Source organism: Taeniopygia guttata, chromosome 4A, assembly GCF_048771995.1.
Source record: "Taeniopygia guttata chromosome 4A, bTaeGut7.mat, whole genome shotgun sequence".
Classification (NCBI taxonomy): domain Eukaryota; kingdom Metazoa; phylum Chordata; class Aves; order Passeriformes; family Estrildidae; genus Taeniopygia; species Taeniopygia guttata.
The window spans coordinates 9,451,872-9,475,929 of record NC_133029.1 but is presented as its reverse complement, the minus strand read 5'-3'; the positions used below and the strand labels follow the sequence as shown (position 1 = coordinate 9,475,929).

Below are 24,058 nucleotides of genomic sequence, written 5' to 3'. Positions count from 1 at the left end.
TCAGCATGTCACGTGCAAGCAGAACAGGATGATTCTCTCCCACTCTGTTGTTATTTATACCTGAGGCAGTAAATTGGAGTCTTTTTGATTAGTATGACTTGATTGCACTCATGTTTATCTGAATGTCAATGGTTATACATACTAAAAGGCAACTCAGAATAAGAACCTATGTATTTCTATGCACGAGCTAATCAGTGAGATCATGTCTGCTTCTTATAATGCAAAATGATGCATCTTCAAGTCATACAGTAGTTATACTAAATAAGGATATTTAAAATTTGTCTTTTCTGCTTTAATCACACCAAAACATGAATACAGAGAATCTTTGAGTAACTAGGATTGCCAATTAGAAAGTGAGAGTTTTGGAAAAACTCACGTTTTTCTACTCGCAGTAGGCACAAAACCTAAAAATGAGTATTCCTGCAGCATTAATTACAAGACTTTTTATAAGGAATTTAAGTAGATGATGTTTCAAAAGCATCACAAACATCTCTGAAAGTCAATCCTACTCTCCAGAAGCAGTTCTGATACAGATAGAAATGTACAGCCTCTCCCTGGTAGGTCAGCACATACACAGGCACAACCCTACACGCCGAAATACAAAAAGGAAAGCTAAACTGCCTTGGTGATTTACTTGACAGAATTGTTCTAATTTGCAGCTTTTTACCACTTATACAGAAACATGCTACAATTATTTTTCCTAGAGTGCTTAAATTCAAAATATATTTATATAAAATTACAGTCACAAATATCTAAGTATCTAATTTATGAGGATAGAAATTACTGGAAAATATATAGCTAAAATACTACTTTAAAATTAGTAGAGGACGTGACATTTTCTGACAAAAGAAACTGAGTAGAGATGACATACCAGTTATAGTATTTACTGAAGTAATTTCTCAAAATCCAAGTACTCATCCATGCATTTCCACTTCCTGATTAAAGTTTCCACAACCTGAACAGAATATTTTACCCTCTAAAATGCAGCTATACTTTCCATGAAGAAAAGTTCTTACCAGGTTAGCTAACATGTAGTGATAGCCTCTAGAATGTTTGCCGAGGATTACAACCTGTGGGGAGAAAACCATTACATATTATTAAATTGTAAGAAGATGACTGTCAACTGGTGGAAAAGAGACAGAGAATGAACATTTTGATAATCTTCCATGTTCGATCCATGAACAGCATGAGTATTCCAGATCTGTGGCCTTACAGACAAGTTGTAGTTCTTTGTGTTTTTCAAACACATGGGCAGAGTACAACAAAGAGTAACTCGCAGGGCTGGGAAGATTCTGCTTGCAGAGATGACCTTACCTGGCAAATTCACTCTTGTGGTCAGTGTCCTCCCTGCTGACCAGGTTAATTTTAGTTATCAGTTCAAGCATTTCTGCTCTGAAATGAGGAAATACTGTATTTACCCCAAGTAAACTCCTGTTTACTTTGTTCCTTGTTTGTGGAGTGTAGGAGAGGCGCAGGACACAGCCCAGCCTCTCACTGTGTTTATTAACCTGTACCAGCACAGCAGGGCTGGGTAGGTTCCAAGCTGTACAGGGAGTTCCCTACAGGAACCCTGGCCAAGCCTTTTAATGTATGAATGTCTAAAGTTAAATTCCCAAAGTTATAAGCAGTGACCTTCATTGCCTTTTGACAAGTTCAAAAAGGCCTGAAAACCTGTCATTTCTGGTGCATCTAAATGGACACATCTGACCTTACAATGTTTTATCAAAATTGCTGCTAAATGTTATGTTGCACATTCCACTGAGCAGCATCTCCTGCCCTGGCTGACCTCACTTGGGCCTCTCTCCGTACAAACAGTCATTAAATGGAACCGCTAAGAGACAAAAGGGCAGCAGGATGAACTCAGCAGCTGGATTCTCTGAGGGAAATGGGGAACAGTGGAGGCAGCACTGTCAGGCAAGCCTGAACTCTGCTATCCTGTGTCCTTCCCCCCACTCCAGAAATCCTGTGCTTTTGCATAAGGAAGGAAAACAAATACTGCCCACATCTACACATGGGAAGCACAAAACTGTGCCCTTGCCTTCAGATTATAGCCTCAGAAACATCCAGCCAGTCCCACAGCCATCAAATGGAACAACATCCACCAGTTTTATAATTGTGGTGATTGCATGCATGTTAGGACATAATCCATTCTACCCAGGCTTGCTGGGTTCAAACCAGCAAACATAACGTTGGCAACACACACAAGTATTATCGTAGTACATGTCCAAGGAGCTCAAGCAAACAGATGATGCTTTTTGATGGATCATCTGAAAATCTATACATAACCGTACAAATGTACTCCACGATCACAGAAAAACACTCCAAACACCACACTTTAAAAGAAAACATAACCACTTAACGTCTCTGCTAAAAACAGATGACATTTGAGTCACTGACTTTAGCTATACTGCTGAGCCTGCTCAAGTTCTTGATTAAATTATTAAGTTCCCAACTGCCTCTTTGGGTAGTATTGTCCTTAATAGATGCCATTTCTTTTAAATTCACATTTAATTCTGTAGGAATTTGCATACTTCCAGCAGCCTGAAAATAAACTGTTGTTCAGGTCCTCTTGAGAACTGTATGTACACTCTGTTGGTAGAAAGCATCTGCTTTCCTACACTCACATTTGTTTTCTGTGGAAATGTGCAGGCTTCCTTCAGATCATCTGGTGTGCATGCTATTTGCATACTGAATTCTTGTACATTTTAATTTCACCTTAAAGGCAGGTTAGAGACAAAAAACTTATTTAAGAGCAACAATTGTTGTTTAACCTTAACAACAAATAAGAAAGTTTTTACATTTCTATTCAGAAATGTGTTTATTTAAGAGAAAAATATCATCACAGATGAAGTCAGAGGCCGGAAGAAAAACATACGTGGAACTGCTACAGGCATCAGAAGCAATACTGCAAGTAGGAAATGTAGGACTCATTAGCATAGATCAGACTCAACTTTCGTCTCATCTGTCGTCATGTCCTCAAAATGACTCTGTTTATTAAACCTTTGAGAGGTCCAACATGCTATAGTCAAGCTGTAATTCAAAAACATCTTTCAGAAGTGACCTGACGGCATTTTTATTCATACAATCCACTACCCTGGCTCATAACTATTGAACTGGATCTTAACAATGTGTTTAAAATTCACTACACACTACACAGCTGTCCTAAATCTTAACAAGTACAACTCACTTTCCCTCACTTTCCACCCTGCACCAACTGTCCAGCATGCTGAAGCGAGCTGCTGGATTAGTGAGCCCAGCAGAAACAACCACAGACATGTGTTACTCCCAGGGGAGCCAAGTGATGGATAAAGCTTTTTTATGAAGAAGGAAAACAGGAGTATAACAGTATAACAGGAGTCCAACAAATAAATCTCATCAACTGCTGATATATTGTGAAGCTTATAGAGAAAGTGGGATATTGAATAGCGGTGGTGAATAGAAAGCCAGGATTACAGGGCAAGGATTTCACAGAGCTACATGTCTTTCATAATTTTGACTTCTGAGACCTAATATTGCTTTCACCTTGACTGAAAGAAAAGCTTATAAGATTTTATACTGAACAAAGGAGAAGAGAAAAAAATGGCTGGAAACCATCATGAATAATTCAGATTTCTGATCCCACATAATTCTTACTTTGTAGATAAAAAGATCATAATGTCAGGTTTGATATGGAATCAAATAAATTTTGTATTTTTAATTAACTCTTTGGATATTTCCAATTAATTAAGAGAATATCTAGAGGGAACACAGGAACATAACTAAAATGTATCTGCTTTCAAAATAAAAGTAAAATCTGCTGGTCAGCAGCAAGCTTACTTGAAGAACAGACCTATATGCCAGATTGAGAAATTAAATCATCAATGTCAATTTTATTTTTACTATTGCCTAGGGGAGTTATTTTTTGAATGCAAGCATAAAGGCAATTTGGTTTCCACTGCATCAGTCATCATTATAACAAATAGGCAACTACAAATTTTTTGCCTTAGCTTTTATATTTTTCCACAAGTTTTGGAAGATAGCACTAAAGATATGAACTGGCTAATATTAAGTTAGTATGAACCACTGTGGTATTTCTAGAGAAATAATGACAATTCTCTCATGAGGGCACCCATGACTTTCCTACACTGGTGAAGTCAGAATTGTACACAGCACTTCAGATGCAGCCTCACCATTGCAGAGTAAAAAGGAAGGGTCACCTCTAGGGACCTGCTGACCATGCTGATCCCAATGCAGCCCAGGATGCTGCTGGCCCAGGATGCTGATCCAATGCAGCCTGGGATGCTGCTGGCCCGGGATGCTGTTGGCCTTCTTTGGTGTGACAGTACAGGGCTGGCTTGTGGTCAGCTCGGCTACCAGGACCCCAAGATCCTTCTCTGCAGAGCTGCTTTCCAGCCAGGAAGCCTCTGCCTGGTCTGTACTGGTGCATGGGGCTGTTCTCTTTCAGGTGCAGGGCTTTTTCCCTTTGTTGAACTTCACGAGGTTCCACTCTGCTCACTTCATCAGCCTGTCAAAGTATTGTAGCACAACTACTTGGTGTATCATTCTTCTTAATTTGGTATCACCTGCAAACTTGCTGAGACTGCACTCCATCCCACAACCTTCAGATGGCTCAGAGAGGTTGAACAGGATTAGCTCCAGTACCCTCAGGGTACCCCAAATAGTAACTAACCTCCAGTTGGCCTCTGTGTTGCTGATCACAACCCTCTAAGCCCAGTAGTTCATTTTTAAATCCACCTTCCAGCCTCTGTGGGCTTTAATTTTAAAAAGGCATATATAAATAGAAGCTAAGAGGATATGACTGCACTTTTACTGAGAGAAGGTGCTATCATGAATTTGGCAGCAGTGAAAGAAAAACTACCATGTCCAATTAATACCTGTAAGGAGCATATCTTACCTATACTTGAATCCACTGTCATCTGGTTAGTTTAGTCTGACCAGGATGCCAGAGTAAAGGATTTATCATCCTTTATTTACAAATGAGAAAAGAAAGAAAAAAACTCCATCACAAAAGTACAGACTGCCTCATCTAAAGCTCAAAACCACAATATTTTATGAGTCTATTAGATCTTTCCATAACATAAAATACTGGTGCTGACAGGCAGTATTGCCACAAAGAAGGTCTGAAAATTTTTACAGTGCTTTTCATACCTGACAAGTGGCAGAAATATGCCACTTTAATGGAATGACAGGCAGAGAGCTGACCTGCTGTAATGTGTCTTTCCATTGTGACTGTATGTGGGAACAACGAAGCAGTGTTAACTCAAGAGCTCCTCTTTCCTACGTTTTAGTAAGAAAGTAGTAAGAAAAATGAAATTTCCCATAAAATCAGAGTTAAAAAGTATTTTGTTGTCTTTGTTGAGGTTATTTGTACATTAATTTGGGTTTTATTGTTACAAAAAGCCTACCCTTAAAAAATAATCTAGTGTTTTTCAAATATACGTACACATTTCTGAGAACAGGAGAACTTAGCTACCTCTAGTTAGACAGTAATGTGCCTTTACACCTTGCTATAGACATACAATTATGACACCTTTGCCTTCAAAGCAGTGAGAAAATGTCAGAAGTGATTGCACAACTCTTTCTTTCCCACAGCAAACAAGCAAAACTGATAAATGGACTCAGGGATAAAAAAAATTTAACAGCATTGTCAGGATGAGCTATCAGTGTTGAATGTACTTCATGGGAACAGAGGGATATCAAGCACAGCAACAACTGTCTGGCAAGCCTAAATTGCTGTGGACCACACTGTCTTCTCACCTGGGCAGCAGGTCAGGTGTTTTCTAGTTCCTAGCCCTATTGAAAGCATTTCTGTTCTGAGGATGGAGTTACTTGGAGCTTATCTCGGATCTGAGCAGCTCCTACCTACACTGGATTGAATGAAAAGCTGAGCCTGGTGATGCAGCACCCTACTGAACCAGTGGTACCAGCTAATTTGTCTTCTGGACAAAATGAAGAAAGGAGAGGAACAGAGTATCAGGGTGACCATCCAATTAGTTTAACAGAAATGAGGTCAAGGTCCAAAAAGTTGTCAGTACGTTAGCAGGATGTTTAACCTCTCTTGAGTGCCATCTGCAATTACTGCATCTCAGCTCTGTTCCCACTCCTCAGCCAAAGGAGGAACTTCTGAAGCACTGCAGAGTTCTCTCCCTGGCCTCCTGCCCACTCCTGCAGACCCTTCCTGCACTGGGGAGCTGCCCACAGGGTCTGCAGCCGGGGCCCTGCAGTTCTCTGCCTCAGGGCACCACAAACAGCAGTGCAGGAGTCACCTCCTAGAGAGCCACCATGTCAGCAATGGGCACTAGTACATCATCATTCCTCACAGGTCACCCCTTGTCACGGAAATTTTCCAGATAGGACTAGGAAAAACAGGAGAACAGAAAACAAAACTTCTCCTGTGGGAACAGGACTTTCCTCATCTAACCAGATACCACAGGAAAAATAAGATCCCTTGTAACCCCAGTAGCTCAATTTTACTGTGAGCTAGCAGAGCCCACTCACCTGTTTTACAATTTACACAAAAGCCTCTGAAGGAAGACCATATTCCCTTTGAAGATTATAAACACTAGACAAGGTTCAATCTTCCCTCAGTATATTTATAAAAAAGGGTGTTTTTGGTGTCATGATTTTGTCTCTTTCTATCACACCAACACCACCAGTGCCAATATATGAGGTTTCACAGGAACCACAATCTCATGGTGACAAAAGATATATCCCAGCTACTGTCACTGCCAAACAAGTCATGCTTGTTCTGCCTTTAATTCCGCAGAGACAAAACCATTTCCACATTCTGCAGGAGCTGCTTCCCTCACACAAAGGGTCAAAACCTCATGACTGTAACTGTAGTGCAAACCCAGGGAAGGAAATTTATCTCTTCACTTGGTATTAATGAGACAGGAATCTGGCCACCAGGGATAGTGATGCTGTAAAATATGCAGTAAACAATGATTTCATTTATATGAAGAATGAGTACTATATTAAATTTGAGTTAAATATTAAATGAAGAATGTGTTAAATATTAAGATGAAGATTACACACACATATAATTTGTTGCAGATAAAAATAACTGGATATATATTTGAGATTAATTCATCCACCATTTCAGAGCCTTCGTGCCCTTTAGAGAATGTTACAAATCCCCACACAGTCTCAACTGATGTATTTTGGATTTTTGTGCAGTATATGGACCTAAGAATTTTACTTCCATGCTACTGCCATCTTATACATTTGTGACTACATTTTATAACTAAATCCTCCCTTTTCACTACAGGAAAATATCAAGATCATTTGTTTGGGCACATAAAACATTCTTCAAACAGCTTTTGGCTGTTCCGCAGCGAATCTCTCACGGGAGATCCTCTCCTAGAGAACTGGAATCTCCTGGAAGAAGAGGACAAAAATGTGCTCGGTGGAAGCAGGGAATTGATGCCTCTGAAGCACTTCATTAAGTTTTCCCCCTCTTGCCCCCTTCTTGTGTCCTTCTCTGCCTTGCTTCTCTCCTTCATGATAGTCACATCAAGAGTGAAATTCTGCTTTTAGGCCATCTCCAGACAGATGATGGTTGTACACGTTAGTCCTTGGAGGGTAATGACATGCAACATCTCAAAGCTGTGTCGTGCTTCGTTCTCCCTCCATATGGCTAAAACTTCTTTTCCCATAACTAATCTGACACTTGCTGATTGAAGATTGTGTAGTGGAATACACATTTAATTTGCACATAAAAGGTTACATTAGAAATTGTTTCAGAAAAAAACTACAAGCTGCAACGTTGGTTCTGAGGCCTTGACACTGTCCCCTAATTTCTTTCAGCGTGCTGACAAAATTTTCTGCACCTTGAAAAAAATTTCTTAAACTCATTTTCCTTGATATGACTTAGCAATATTGTCAGATTAACGAATCTGTTGGCACAATTATTGTTAAAGGACATATTAAACTACAAGACATGAGATCAGAGCACACAGAGATGAAGAGTTTTATGATCTCTGGTAACTGCCATTCATAATCACAATTATTTACCCTTTAAAGAGAATAAAATTAATTAAATAAACTTTCTATCAAAATTTCTTCTTTGTTCCCACAGACAAATCCTGTGTTAATCTCTCAGGACTGCATCTCTCTTCACAACTCACACCCTTCAATACAAAGACCTTCATGTCAAAAAAAAAAATCAAAACTTAAACTACCTTTCATCGCTGGAAGCTAGTTCACTAAAAACAAGATCAGATACAAGGGGCTGCTACAACCAAAACAAAAATTCTTTGTGCTACATGAAAACGATACACAAAATTGCTGAGACCTTTCCCCCTTATTCTGCCAAGATACCTTCACGAAAAGATACTTGTTCCCAGACAGCTTCCTTGAAGAGATGTGTCGAAGAAATTTTTAATTAGTGAATTCTTTAGATTCTTAAGTAAGGGTAATGAATTAAAAATCCAGTTGTGTTCTGGAGGAGTTTTTGCAGCTGTATTTATGGGAAGCAAATGAGTTATTACATATGTTACTCTGCAACAGTGGTTTTCACACATAGGTAATTTGAAGGGGATAATATTTAAATTGTCTATGCCGTTCTAGTGTATTTTTTGAGAAATATCCTCCCTCAAGAAATGATCATGATGACAGATGATTTAACATCCAAGGAAGTTCCAGTACTTTTTCAAGCCTCTGTAAAATCCTAAGTTCTCCTGAAATTTAAATCTCACCTAAAATTTCCCAGAGGCTTTAGATCTCACAGAAATCACAGATAAGTTGCTTTTTGAGCAATTTATTATGTAACTAGCAGTTACATTTTCTTCAAACTACAGTGCAGCCAGCTCCAATGCTGTGTAACATGGTCCCACCACAACATCATCCCCATTTCCAGCTTCCCATCCCCTCTTGCCTTTTGCTGCCTCCTTGCTCCTCAGCAGCTCCTGCAGACCTACAAGCCCGTATCAGGTAGATCACAACCACCACTACCAAAGCTGACTTCTGGCTCAGCATGCTTCCCTAAATTTCACAACACCTGAAGTCACTTGCACAAAGATTGCTAATAACAGTGATATTACATTTATTCTCAGTTGTCCTTCAGCACTGGCCCACAGTTTGATGGTGTAGCCACATCCCTGTCCGGCAGCTCTTCAGTGCCTTTGGGTCATGTGCCCAAACCCTATGACACAGGAGATATCCAACTGTCCCTTCTGGCTTTCAGTTCTGTGAAACTGCACATCCAACACCCTTCAGAGCACACCCTCACAATCACAGGCACACATAAGCAATGCTCATTTCTTCTTCTCATATCCCACAGCATAAACTTCTTCAGTCTTGGCTGTTCAAAATATAAAAGGATCTATACGCACTGGGGGAAGAAAGGAAGAAATTAGGTAAACTGAGTCACAGAGTTTTCATTTTAAAAACACACAAATTTCTCATTTTCTCCATACTTCCCATCAGCATGTCAGAGTAAAAATCCCAGTACTATTCCCTGGAATTGGACAAGAGTCCTTGGAAAAAGAATTCTGCTTATATAAACTATTACTGCATGTCAGGATCACTTCAAACTATTATTTGGATATAACCCAGAAGTGTCGCAGTAATTCAGTCCCAGTGCTCACACGAGAATTTTTTGGAAGGGGTTTTGTACTGCAGAGCACTGCTTTCAAGCAGACCAAAAATACTGAATAGTAGCCATTCTTTTTTTTTTTTTTTTTTTCCTTTTTAAGCATTTCCTTTCCTTTTCAAATGCCCTACAAAATTAAGAGGAAAAAAAAAAAAAAAAAGTCAGTGCAATCTCCTCCAGGAAAGACAAGGTTACTTTTTCTTTTTTTTAAATTATAAGTAGCATTTTACTGTGACTAGAATTGCACTCAATTTGCTTTTTTCAATGCTTTCAAAGAGTCTGAAAGGTTTATTCTGCTTCACTATAAGCAGCACTCCGCAATATTCCCATATAACTTGGTGCATAAACCATGACCTGAAAAAGATTATGAAGAGCTAATTTATGTTTACTAGATTTATTTTATGTAGCAGGGGAAACTGTTTTACTCATATGAGGTAACAGAGAGACAGCAATATTTTTTTTTTGCGATTCTTTACATGCATTTTCCCAGGATAGAAGATATTTAGGGCATTTTTGAAGGTCTATGTATATTTTTCATAATTTTATTTATTACACACTTTGGAAGAAAGAGCTTCCAGAAATGCACCATTATACCTCCACATGCATGCCTATGGTGTGACACGAACAAATTTAATTTAGTAACATTGGCTTTTTTTAAACCATGGAACATTAATTTTCTCTAAATTACACTGCTTTCCAGCTCACTGGTTGGATACAGTGGGGTAAGTTTGTATTTGAGTTGAGTTTATTCATAAGGCCTGATTCTCTGTAAAAATAATCCAAGCTCCCCTTGGTGTCTTAAATCTGCTCCCCAGAGGCAGGTGGAATTGCACAGGTGAGAGGGTGGGATAAGAGACAGGAATCCCATATGAATGTATAATTACAGCAGTGAGAGACTGGAATGGGATGTACTTTGCCATAGAATGCCTGAGCCAAACCCACCTGGAGCCTGCAGCAAACACCCCACAGCTCTGGATCCCACCTCTGGACCTCACTTCTGGGGATGTCTCCACAAAACTGCACCTATGAACTCTCAGGGTGTTCCAGACTGCACCACCAGCACCTGGGCTAAAACAGCCCAGGGGGATGACCTTCGTTCAGAAAATCTTGCTCTCTGAACTGCACTGCAACTGTGCTCCATGAGATGCACTTGGGAACACCTTGGTCCACGAGGGGCCCTAAAAAGTCCCAGTGGTTCTCCTCCTCCTGTAGGTAAGTGATCCACATCACACTGAAGCCATTAATCCCATCTTAGTGAGCTGTGAAAAAAAGACACACGCTCTTGTGCAGCTTTTCTTTTACTTCTTTCCTTGTAAATGAACTGATGAGACACCAGAACTGTCGTGCTGTCTCTGGTGATGTACAACGCCTGTTTGCACAGTGGTGCTGTGCTATTACTATTCATTTTGATAGTGTGTTTCCTTCCTCTCCCTGCAGTTGGTTCATCTGAATTGTCGCCAAGATGGTTGGTTGCCTTGGAAACTAATTAAGGAAAAGCTTTGGTTAGAAGCAGAGTTTCAAGCATTAAACTATTTGAGAGACAGATGCAGAAATTAAGGTAATGTCTGCTAAGATGAAAGGGCTTCTCCTTTATGTATAAGAAGAAAGAACCACATTTAAATGCCAGGACTGAAACAAAGCAACTTATACACAAACTGATTTTTAAAACCTGGAAGGGATGACTGAGTGAGGGGTTTCAAAATCAGTCAGGAGCTTAGAAGAGGTACCAAATATTCCCAAAGCTATTAGAGATGGAGAGATGGACAAATAGGGAAAGACAAAAACTCAGGGAATCACATGTTGAACAAATTATAGCCAGCTCTCCCTTTCCCACAAATACTCTGTCTTTAAAACACCTCTTGTGAATGCTGTTTTTGAAAAATATATGTAGAACTAATCAAAGACCAAAGCCTCTCCTCCAGTCCAGGTATGGCACAAGAGCCATCCATGAGTCCATCCGCTCCCAAAGCTCACAGGATGCAACAGCAGGGAAAGGTGAGGGCCAATGGCACCTGAGACTTGTCCACAAGGGAAACAACCTGAGCAGCTCAGACAGCGTGGACACAGCTCAGCAGTGAGTGGGACCCTCAGAGGGCTCAGGGCAAACACATGCACCATTTCTGTGCACTGAAAAGCTGCACAGAAAGGTGAACTACGCAGCAAATTGAGCTTTTACAGCTACCTATTAACTGAAGTTCAAAGCAAATACAATCTCTGTGTGAGCACAGTGATATAAATTTAAATATCATCTTCAGGTTAATGGTTCACTCTACTTGGAACAGCATAACTAAACAAAGATTTCGGTTCTCTGTACATTTAATGGCAATGCACAGGTTGCCATATAAGTATGACTGTAACAGCATAACTGAATACTACAAATATTGTGGTAAAAATATGCAAAGTATTAAAATGCATGTATGTGCACTAGTGTGTGAATTAATATCCCATAAATTATCATAAAACATAAAATGAGTAACTGCTACAATCACAGAAAAATAAAAGCTCTGATGGTGACTTCAGGTTCATACATCCCTGGCACAAGAAACAATTGTTAGCTGGGCAGCAGTCTTCCACATACAGCAGCTTCCACATTTACAGTGAGATGTTTCTGGATTAATTATTATTACTACTTGATCAGATCCATTTAAAACTGTGCTTTAATGTCTTTTGAACACTTTTATGCTTTGTGTGCCATTACTTCAATCATTCTGCAGGATGACTAATAATGCTCTGATAAATTCCTGCCATTTAGAACCTGGCTTGTTTTATGAAATCTGGATGATGGCTTTGGAAAGACATTCCTTTTTACAAGCTAGAAATTCCTTCCTCAGGTATGTGTGAAATATGCTGTATGTGGGACAATTAACCCAAGAACTCTCTCTGCTTTAGCAATTCATCTCCTGCCCTTTATGAGTTTCAGCTGATAGGAGCAGGCCCTTTAAGGCAGATACAGCTGTCACTGTTGACTTATCCCCATTCTTACTCTTCTGCTGTCTATGTCCTGAGGGTGCCTGACCTAAGCAATTCCTCTTTTCTCCCCATATGCCATACAGACTTGGGAGCTGCTGAAACTTGCTGGGTGTGAAGGGAAAGAAGTGACCTTTCATTTTGCTTTACATCCTGGTTTCAACAATACTCATGGGTATCTAATGAAGAAATGTCCTAAATTTTAAGTTTCTAGTTCATTGGAAATGTAAAAATGAGCTGTACCAGTTTCAGCATGATGTTACACAACAGTCTACAAAGCAGATACTCTCTTGGAGCCTCAACTGAACCCCACAGCTCCAGACAGAGGATAAAATCAGCCTGTGACACAGCTGTGGCCCTGAGCTCTACAGAAGGTGACGGGCACACTGCTCTGGAGGGTCTGCTCCGAGCAGTGCAGTGCCTTCAGAGGTCATGGCATTGCTGGGCTTCAAAGACAAAGAGCAGAAGCTGAAGCTACTCATAGCTCTGCTTCAAGTGTTCCCCTGGATTTGTAGGCAATTGTATTTTAAATTGCTATGGAGAACACAGGCAAACCCCCACCAGACCATCTGTTTATAATGGAACACATAAACCAGAAGTGTGCATGACAGCAGTCTTGAATTTTTTCAATTACAGTTTTCCCTATTGTTATTTTTAATGAGTGTTCGTCAACCCAATACTGCAGTTCTGTGCTTGTTCTTATGACACCCTAAATGTGAAAGCTGCTGTGCAGTGAGCTCACTCCTCTGAGATCTGAGCAGCTCTGCACAGAGATGCAGCTGGGGCTGTACTGAAAACCTCCATCCTAATCGCAGAATTTCAGACTCGAAGGTCACCATAGTCAGTGTGTGCACAGGACAGAGTTCAGTCAATCAGATTACCCTTCTTAAGCCTAGAGATGCTTCACTTTAAGTTGTCTTTGACAGTCTGGCTGTCATTGTACAACTTTGGGGACTGCATTCTCTACTGTAATATTGCTTTTGCTTTGTGAGATGCCTTCACTTAATACAGACACTGCCTTGGAGCCTAACCTTCATGACTAAGTTTGGAGATAGCATCCTTTCGATAAAAGCATGCAGTCTCTTGAATAAACAGGTCTTTTGTAAAGTTTCACCATTTTGATTCTGAATGGAGTTTCTTTCTCCTCCTTTGCCCTCAGGAGATTTTCTTCTAAATGGACATAAAGGGACTCTAGTCTGAAATACAGCTTATTGTCTGGGGAATAAGAAAAACATATTTCTTAACTCAAAAACACGTCTCCTAAATACATGGTTGAACAGGCTAAGGCTTACTGCTAGCTCTCAGAAGAAAATGTTCTTCTGTTTATGAGAACAAAATTTTATCTCTATCTGTGAAGAAATACAGAATATTTTAGCATCAAGGGACAAGAAGTGTGGGGAGCTTATGAATTTTGCATGATACCAGTGTTGCTATCTGTATGCCTGAGAGGCCAGTAGATGATTGAATTGGATATAGTTTTGTTGTGCAAGGGGGATATAGAGTCACATTCTCAGTGGTTACAGAACTACAGGGCAGGTGAACAAACAGATGGCAACTTACAGAATAACTCCTGATTTCTCTGCTTCCCTCCATTCTACAGTTGAAGAGGTTTGGGCAGGGTACCCACCCCCAGGACAAAATATAATGCCCATCACAAAATCTTCTGAATGGGGAATGAAAACAAATCAGCCTACAGTATGGAAATTTGGCACAAAACAGGTTACTCAGGCAGAGCAGGAGCTGAGGTGCCCTCTTTCCCCAACCTTATACTCACAGCTGGGAAGAGCAGGTACCAGACAGTCCTGAGAAGATAAATACTTCATATGACAGATTACAGGTCTTGGAAATGTAGGGACATACACACATGTGACATATGCTAAAGGCATATGGAATATTCAAGGTCACTGACTCACTGGAGGAAGGTACAGAATATTCCAGAATGACCTGAAGTCTCAGAAGAAAATCCCCAGATGTGTAATTGTCTTTGGATGAGCCTGAATTTTTGGAAGAGATGTATACCCTGGTCTGAACTGGTTGAAAGATCCTTCCTGGATCAAAGGAAGAGAAGTGCACACACTGACCAGACTGATACAGGAAAAGAGGTCACTCTTACTGAATCCAAGCACTAACACAAAGCCATGATACATGGTTCCTGGAGCAGAGCACTGACAAGCTTGCTGAATGGGCTGGCTGAGAGCCCAAAAGTCTGATAGCAAACTCTGTGCGTGTGTAGACTGTTTAGTGGTTCACAGTCTGTTTATTTCTGCTACGACTTTTCTTCTTGAATAAGTTCTATTTAAGCCTCTGAATTCCAGGGTCACTGGCAAATGCTGCTGCTGACTCAGAGAATGAAATAACAGGTGCTATACAGAAACCACATAAAGCCCCTCTCTGGAGGGAGGCAGCACTCCCAGAAGCTGATGGGAGTGTTGACCTTTGGAGTTCTGCTCCTAGGAGGCCAAAAAAGGGAGAGGGATGGAGAGGCAGCTGGGCAGATGCAGCCTGTACCAGCCCTCTATGGGACACAGTTTGTCCATCAGTGCTCTGACACAGCAGTTCAGACAGGTAGGGTGTCTTGGCTTCCTTTTGTTCTCACTGGAAAAAACAAACCCAGCTGCAAATGTGCATCAGCAAGTGGTAACAGGCTCAGATGTTACTGCTTCTCAGCTGAGCAGCCTTCCTAGACTCCACACATAGCAGTGAATTGACTTTTTAAACTGCAATAAAACGCTAGATTTGAAATATGCAAATCCAGACTTATCTCTCCCCTCAATATTATGCTATCAGCAAACACACTTGGCTAAAAAAAAGACAACTCTCCATTCCCTTGAGCAAACTGGATGGATGGATTTAAATACGACGCATGTTTGTGAAAACTTTTAACTACTTTATGAGAAGATAACAGGGTAAGTAGAAGAGATGGAAGGAAAAACCTACAAACAATAACTGTTCAGCTCTCAACCTAGGGTCCATCCATCATTAGTGACTTTCCCTGCAGAAATTTAACTCACTGCTTTTCAGTATCCAATTAAAAAAACCTCTGGAAATTGTTGACAGAAGATATTTTTAGCATCAGGTGCACCAGCACATACTGTAGAGTTTGGGAAAACCTGGAGGCCCCAACAGCAAATTTTTACTTAGCAGATATTAATCACACTGACAGAAGACCAAATCATACATTTAACAAAATTTAAACTTCACTAGAGTTGAATTTAGAATTGTAGCAGAGAAAAAGAGTCACCAGGTTTTTTTGCTGTATGGTTTGCTTGGTATACAGCTTTCCTTTAAGGCACCGAAATGGTTTGACTTATTTTTTTCCTACTTGGACAACAGAAGAAAAAATGAGAACAAATGTAAATGAAGTCAGATCAAACAAAAGGCCTGCTTTTTAGCTGAGAGGGGGCCCAAAGAGCTTTTTAAACTTGGCTCAGGAGTGCTCTCCTGCAGCATTTTCAGAAGAGTGGGCTGTGGGAAGTATGGTGTTTTGCATCTTTTCCAAGAACATGAGAAAATGAAAGGAAAAAAAAAAAAAAAAAGACAAGTTTTCTTAGACTTTTCAGTATGAATTTCCCTAAAGACAGCACTCACCATATTGCCTAAAAATCCAGCATAAAATGCAATGCTGTGTATTAGCACCACAATCACACCAGTTGACAAAATTAGGGACCAGCATGGCTTGTGCCCTTTTCTCTTGAGCACCTCTTTCCTTGCTCTCTGTAAGTAGCAGCTATGGCACCTGGCTGTCCCCTCAGACTGACCCTCAGTGATACACCTCAAGGCCTGACAGGAATTGAATATTTTGAGAAGGAACGCAGTGAATATATTTTTCATGTTTCCCAGGGTTTATGGCAGTGAGGTCAGTTTGTGGGTAGTTTACAATACAACATTTCCAAGAGATATGCTAATGCTTCATAAAATTTAAATGTTATTGATCTATTCCATACTATGAACCCACGGCTAAATTTACAAACTGGCAGTAATTAGAGGGTTTTTCAGTCTTAATGCAAGTGAATTCCCACATGCCTGTGACTAACCAAGGATTTGGTGCCACACCAGCACCACCTTTACTGTGAGCCCAGGCAGCAGGGAAATGTCCTGTGTCTGCTGTGACAATCTGTATCTGTTACTACATTGCACAGCACAACCAGGGACACAGGCAGAGTGGGCAGCACCCTGGGATGGCCAGAGGGGATGGCCATTCCTCTGGGGCAAAGCAATCACTGGGAAAGCCATGCAAGAGCAAAACATTCACTCCAGATGCATCTTGCCCCACAAAGGTGCTTAGACTCCACCACCCAAAATTTAAGCCTGCCAACAGCACTGTCTATGCAGAGGGGAGGACTTTATGTACCAAAATGTATTAATGAATCGTTTGGACTACCAACTGAATTTTTCATTAGCAGGATTTCCTTCTGGGAATTCTTTAAGATGATTCTGTGATACTTCACTGGCTTTTTATTTCTTGTTTCATGTTCCACTTAAAAATCTGCACCTGTCTTGCAATCCTTACAAGGAGCCTTGATTCCAGTAATATTACTCTGGCAGCTGATGTTCTACGTTCCTTATTTACTTAAAAAATATTCATTATTAACATTTGGGAAAAAAATACCACAGTGATGTTTCCTGGTAGGTTACATGTAAGTGCTGCCACTAACTGAGCACCACTGTGGCATTTTAATTTTCCTAGGTAAATGGCCAGTTACTGGGACTTACATCACAAAGGATACTTAATAATCTCTAGAAATAAGCAGTTCTGGAAATATTGATGATGTCTGTCACAGAGAGATCAGAATTTCTGAAAATCATATACCTGTTCCAAAATGGTGTTGATTCTGTCTACTTCACAGTCAATTAAGTATCTTTTTTCTTGCCGTCTGTCCATCTCCTCTATAATTCTTCTGAACTCTTGAACATCTTTTATGCTTCCTACAGATCTGGCTGTCACTTGCCAGTTGTTCTGTACTGCTGCTTCCATAATTGCCTGAAGAATGGAAAATCCTGTGGGGGAAGAGACAATACAACCATTTAAAAGCAGAACAAAAATAAAAGCTATTTTGAATGTTTGACAGAGGGTTCACAAAAACTTGCATCATCTTAAGGGACATAGACTAGCTGAGACCCTGCAAGTGCTTCACTGCTTGAGAAAACAACAACGTAGGGACCAGTTTCTGCTTTCAGCTATGCCATTGGCAAAGGCACTGACTTCAGCAGAACGTCTTGGTGGTGTATCACTGCAAGGCATATCAGAATCTGTCCAATATACCATATTATGATCCTTTCAGGGATGTTTATGGTCATGCTGGGGTCTGTGCCAGCTGAAAATAGGAGCCTGCAGCCATTACTTGGGCAGAGGTCCATCAGCCTGAGGAGCAGGACAAAAGGGGTGATTTGCTGTGCAGACTGCAGCAATGGGTCATTTACTGGCAGGGATCCAAGCACTGCACAAGAATGTCAATTAAGTCATTGTACCGGTCATTGAAGCCACAGCCACAGGAGAGTACTTTACTGATACTCACTCTGGTTTCAAAAAATGTTTTTAAATATGGAGTCTAGCAGCATTAACCACACTTTCAATGTGTTCATTAAGGTAATATCAACTCAGTTAGCATCCTCAACACAGGAGAGAAGCAGCACAGAACGACCAAGGACTACACAGTGGGAAATTACAGAGGCAAGCAGCATTTCAATTTCTTGTGAACAGCTGTGCCTCGGCGAAAGGCAGAACCCAAGTCAAGTCCCTAAGTGAAAAGTGGTGGAATGAAAGACAGAATCTCTGTGAAGTCATGCTTATACAGGAATCATCAGATATTGATTTGCATCCCTTTATTTTAGTATGTAGCTGTTTTCATTCAGAAAATTTAATTTTGTCCATAGTTCTAATTGTTTTAATTCTGAGCAGATGCCAATCAAAGACAGAGGTCACGTACTTCAAGCACAGCCAGTGGTTTCCAGTAGAGTTTTATTGTACTGAAGCATATACATATGAGTGCTGTTTCTGTCCAGATAATTTATTTGTAAAACTTTCAGTTCAATTATTTAGTCATACTGTGGATTTCTTATCCACAGCCAGATTTGAAAAGCTCACTTACAACCACATAAACATACAGGATCAACAACCACTTAATCGTGCTCTGTGATAACCAGTTCTCTGAAAGTGAAATGAGTTTGAGCTACAGAGGAACAACATGTTCACTGCTGTGAATTACACCAACAGCTATTCTGAACTCAGACACCCTTGTAGAGGTACAACGATAACAAAGAACTTGTGCTGCAGCCTGATCTTCCACAGCCTGCTCTAAATTTGTAGTGGCTGGCTGAAGCCAGAGGAGCTGCACCATTACCTCATTACAGACACAAACAAGGGAAGAATGATTTTCTGGATTACAATTACATTATCATAATTTACCGTGTGACTTCCTTAGGTCTCACTCAAATGCCCTCACTTTTCCTGTGCAGTCTCCTTGATTCTTAATGGTTTTCTTTGTATGAATGCACTTTACTATCCTATGAAAGGTGGTGACAATTAATATGTACGCTGGTTGAGAATTCTTTCTGGCATCTTCTTTCCTCTGAGACTACTGAAAGAGAGGCATTTACATATGTATAGTACAATGAACTCAGTCTTCCTTAACATCATATTTTACAAAAATGGTTGTGATGTCTGTGACAGCATTGTGATTGCATTACATGTAGCAGGAAGATCTAAGCCTAAGATACTTAGTTGGCTGCAAATGAGGAATTTTTATGTGGAAACATAAATACCACTAATGGGGATTTACAAATGCTTTGTGTACAAAGATGTGCTTTTGAAAATACATGATTCCACTCAGTAATAAATATTTACAAGTTTGTTTCATCATTCATATAACATGTAAGTATGAACCTTGAGTTTGTTGTAAACAACAACTGTCCATAAATCCAGGTTTTTTTACTCCAGATTGAACAAATTAGTTCAAAATATTACAAAAACCTGACACTTCAAACATATCTGTAGCTCCACTTTTTGCTAATGACCCATACAAAGCTCATGAACTATCTCAAGGAAAGAAGGAAAATGAATATGCTGGAGTGAAGATGCCATTACATCCCAGTTTCAGCTAACACTGAGTCAGAATTTACTTCGTCAAACCTTGAATATCTTAGAAGAAAGTTAAGCAATTTTCCCAATTTTGTGCAATTGCATGTTTGTGTGGGTGTGAGTATATATGTATTTTTGTATGCATGTGTATTAGTCAGTGGTTGCCATTTCAAGAAAGCGAAAGATTACTCAGCAGCTTTTCTCCAATGCATGAAAATACAATTACAGTAAACTAAGAACGAAAAGTTCCAGAGCTTTGTAATTCCTGTCTTCTCTGCCTCCTCTTTCTCCTTGTCACATCAAATCTTCACCATCACAGTCCCCTCTACCCTTGCCAGTTCTTGAAATCTCCCCTATGGACATCATCTGTGCTGAGCCAGCTCCTGTCTCTTGGGCCCTCTCCCATCCTTGCTTTGAGAAGACCATTTGCCCTTCCTGCAGCTGCTCATTACACCAGTCCTCTGATGACCTTTACAGAGCCCATTCTCCCAGTTTACTAAAGCTTGGTTCAAACCTGCTGCTCTCAGGAAGGTGGCACCTGCATCCTCACTGTTCCAGTCTCAGGTCTCTCCCCATGTCTAATGCCTTCAGCACCCTTTACCGCATTCTACATCGTTACCCATTACGTGGCATTTCTGCAAACATGTTCCAGGCTCCAGCTGTACTCTACCATTAAAAGAGCCATTACATAAGCAGTATGATTGTTTAACTAAAAGGACCATTTTATCTTGAAATGTGAACTTTTCTTTCTCTTTAGCATAACAATGCCAGCTGTGCCATTTTGGGAGCACTGCCTGGGTAATAAACAGGGAAATAATTTCTCCTGTTGTGTGCACTGTCAGTGGCCAGGCCTGCACATGGTGCTTGTCCACACCCTGCCCTCAGGACACACACCTGTGAAAGCTCCTCAAGGAATGCTCACCCTTAAACCCCCTGGAGGTGCAGAACTCTCACAGGTACCTCTCATCTTGTTCCCCCTAAAGGAGAAGGCAACAGCCAGCCATGGCAACTATCTCCAGTCCAAAGTCTTTGTCTGGTGGGCATCACATTTACTTCAGAACACTAAAGAACTGATAATTCACCATAGGTCTGTGGAGAAGTCATGCAGCAAGGGATTTCATCAACACTGCTGCCAGTTCATACTACTTCTGTCAAGACAGCCAAAAAATATTAGTTACGGCATGGAAAACTTGAGATTATCTTAAAACGGGGACCATAATATCATCACCAAAATTCAGTGGCTGCTCATTCTGTAGTCATTAACACCAATAAAAAACATTAAAAAAATTTATTTAGACTCCAATCTGATCTTTCTACCTCCTTTCTCTAGTCATACCTTGGACATGAAAAATAGTAGGATGAAAGGCAGGCATTTTTCTGGAAGCACTGTTTCTGAGGTTAGTTCGTCTGAAGGCATCACATCCCTTCTCTGCACTATGTTATTAACAAGTTGGCATTACAGATTTAAGAATAATCTTGTCACGTGATGGCTGTAGCCACACTTGCCAGGTCATGTAACACACAGGTTGCTCCTGTCATCTTTGAGTGCAATCTCACAGGTCAATCTGATCTGCATCACTAAAAGCTTAGATGATCCTGGCCTTAACATTCAAATATGCCATTATCTGGCTTATTTTTAAAATATTGATTGATGCAAATAGCTAGCCCTTATCTAAACAGCCTGCAAAATGATTGGGCTGAAGGTAAATACAGTAATAAAACTAGAAGCAAACAAATGCCCAGCTTGCCTCTCAGTGAGCTGAAGCAAATATTTTGAGTTTTGCAAACTGAAGCTTGCAAAGAAGGAAAACATTCTAAATAAATTTCTCATAAAGCAGTGAAAATCTTATTTATTGCAATGCTATCTCTGTACTTTAAGCAACACAGATGGAATTACATTCTGGTCAGTCCTCCCTGAAACTGGACTAAGAAACAAATTCAGCCAGTAGCTTGCTACTTCTTCCAGGGAAGTAAAGTTTGTGCTTCAGTCTTTCTGATTATTCCTTTGATAAAAGCAGCTCTCCACTGATCCTATTAACACAAGTGAAGAGGACATTTCACTATTTTGCATCTCTGAAAGCTCACAAAACTTCTCCCACGTCCACATAGGCAAAATTCATGTCAGCAGTTTGCTCAGCCATATGAAATTCTATGTGCTACATCACTGAACTTACTCTTGTTTAAATAACAGCAATCATTAATGTGACATGACTAAACGATGACACTGGAACATCTGCAGCATCACATGAGCCCTTGCAGTTGGCACCAAAGTACTGACTGAAAAAAGTTACCACTTATGTAAATCTCTTTCCCTGAATGCTCTTGCTAAGACCTTGGACCTTTAGCCTCCTACAGAAATGGAAGAGCACTCACTCTTCCTTTTGCCTTGCTGCATACCAATGGTCTGGGGATGGGGGGGGTGTATTTTCCTGACATGCAGCTTGTGCCACCTGAATGAACACAGGCTCTGATCTGAATACTTGTGTTTTGAACGATGTATCTGGGACATGATACAGAGATCTACGCTTCCAGCCCATGAGTGAACTTCAGGGATTCAAGCGTTGAGCTGTGTTTGTCAAGGGCACAATGAAGTCACCAAAAAGGAGGCCATCCAAGCAAGTGATCCCCCATGACAAATACAATTTCTGTGATGCCAGCTTACACTTCAAGTGCACCAGAGTTTGGTAAATTGAGATATACTTGGATATTCTGTGTGTTTGGTGCTGAACCTAACACTAACTTGAAAGCAAATAGAGCAACATGTTAGGCATGAGTGAAAAAACAACTAGCCAACCCCAAAATTCCCCATCATCCAAAATCCCAACATGTCTGTGGGGCAAATATGCTTTGCATGACCAGATTTGCTTAACAACTTCATAAGTAGGAGAAGAAACAAGGAACAAGCTACTGAACGTGTCACCAGGAAGCAATTAAGCAAATGATGACAACCCTGGAAAGTTCTTTCAGTCTAATACACTTACGTTCAAATTATTAAATAAAATAGAGTAAGTAAAATCCATCTGGTGTGGCAGCAGCTCTCTGGCCACAGACAGCAACACAAAACTTTCCCAGGCATTGTCCTGGGGAAGGCTGTGAGAAGATCAGAGAGAAGAATGATAAACAACTCTTATCTTCACTTGCTGCACCTGTTGTTGTGAACATGTGGAATGTGTTATGGAGATTTGTTTACCAAGGGTGGTTTCTTGATTGGCCAGTGGTGATGGTGTTTGGATTCAAGGACAAATTGAGTCCACCTGTATCGTGACTGTAAGAGTGATTGGTTTCTTAGTAAGTATAGTACAATAAAGTGATTGATCAGCCTTCTGAGAGTCATGGAGTCAATGCTAATTATTACCCCTTCGGGGACACCATTCAATGACAATCTGGTTTTGACCTGATAACTTTTATCTGGTAACCAACACGTAAAGTGTTTCACTCCACTACTCTGGTAGCAGACAACTTTCTAGACCAAGTAGCAAACACATTCTAATTACTTTTTTTTTTTTAAATTTCTGCTTTTTCTGTTCGGTAAACCACTTCACACACTACAATGCTGCAACCTGTCATCCATAAACATAGAAGTATACACAAATAGGTATGACAGCTTGGTTGAGTGAATGTGATCTTGCCTGGCTTTAGAGGAGAATTTACAGGAACCATCTGGTTCATACTTGTTAGGGGTGGGATACAGCAAAAACTGCAGAAATTCAGAGCTGCTGAATACAAGTAAAATACCTGTTTTTTCCCCCTAAATGGCTCTTTCTGAATCCATTTCACCTTGATCTATTCTTTCATAACAACCTTGCATCTAACTCGCCTCTCATTGTACTCAAGTTTTAGGTCAGTGCAACTACGCTGCTTTTGAATGAAGCTGTGCCAGTGTAAAATGAGAGCAATGTAGTAAGGGATCAAAGAGTTCAATAACCAAGGACAAGGCAAAAAGATTCTGTAAGCAATGCTGTCACTTCCACAGGGGGACTTACTCATATGACTTTCACAATGCTGTGGGCAAATCTGCTAGTGTAGGACAGATAGGCATACCTCAGCACAAGGATATGATCTAAAGCTTTATCAAAAGAGCTGTGTTCTAGTTTTATCTGAATAACAAAGAAATAATTAAAATGGCTGAAGCTCTACAGAGTCCAGGGAAGCTTTACAGAGTTCAGGGCTTTGTCTGTTCAGCAGAGCCCAAACCCTCAACCTAGGCAGTAAGCACGGTGCTGTTACATTTGCAGTGAGATACAAATCTATGGAGTTAAATTCACGGTATTTATCGCTGACACCATTTCCCTGAGTGCCCTGAATTCTCCAGCAAGGACTTGCTGCAAGTGCCATCAGCAAATCCAGAATAAACCATCTGTTGAGTATCCTGCACCCTACTGGTATGAGGAAGCTAACACCATAACTTTAGTACAATATCA

The 24,058-nt window shown here is 40.4% G+C and overlaps 1 protein-coding gene across 7 annotated transcripts in view; it reads right to left on the bottom strand.

Moving 5' to 3' along the window:
- Positions 1-24,058, bottom strand: part of GRIA3 (glutamate ionotropic receptor AMPA type subunit 3) — a 145,117-nt gene that overhangs the window by 63,644 nt on the left and 57,415 nt on the right. For all 7 annotated transcript variants that reach the window (XR_012055996.1, XM_041716163.2, XM_041716164.2 and 4 more), the window contains exons 4-5: positions 17,370-17,557; positions 1,017-1,070 (exon numbers count right to left, since the gene is read on the bottom strand). Coding sequence is in view for 6 of the 7 variants with exons in the window: in XM_041716163.2 (XP_041572097.1) it covers positions 1,017-1,070; positions 17,370-17,557 (242 nt within the window). In the remaining variant the exon portion in view is untranslated. The remainder of the gene's footprint in view (positions 1-1,016; positions 1,071-17,369; positions 17,558-24,058) is intronic.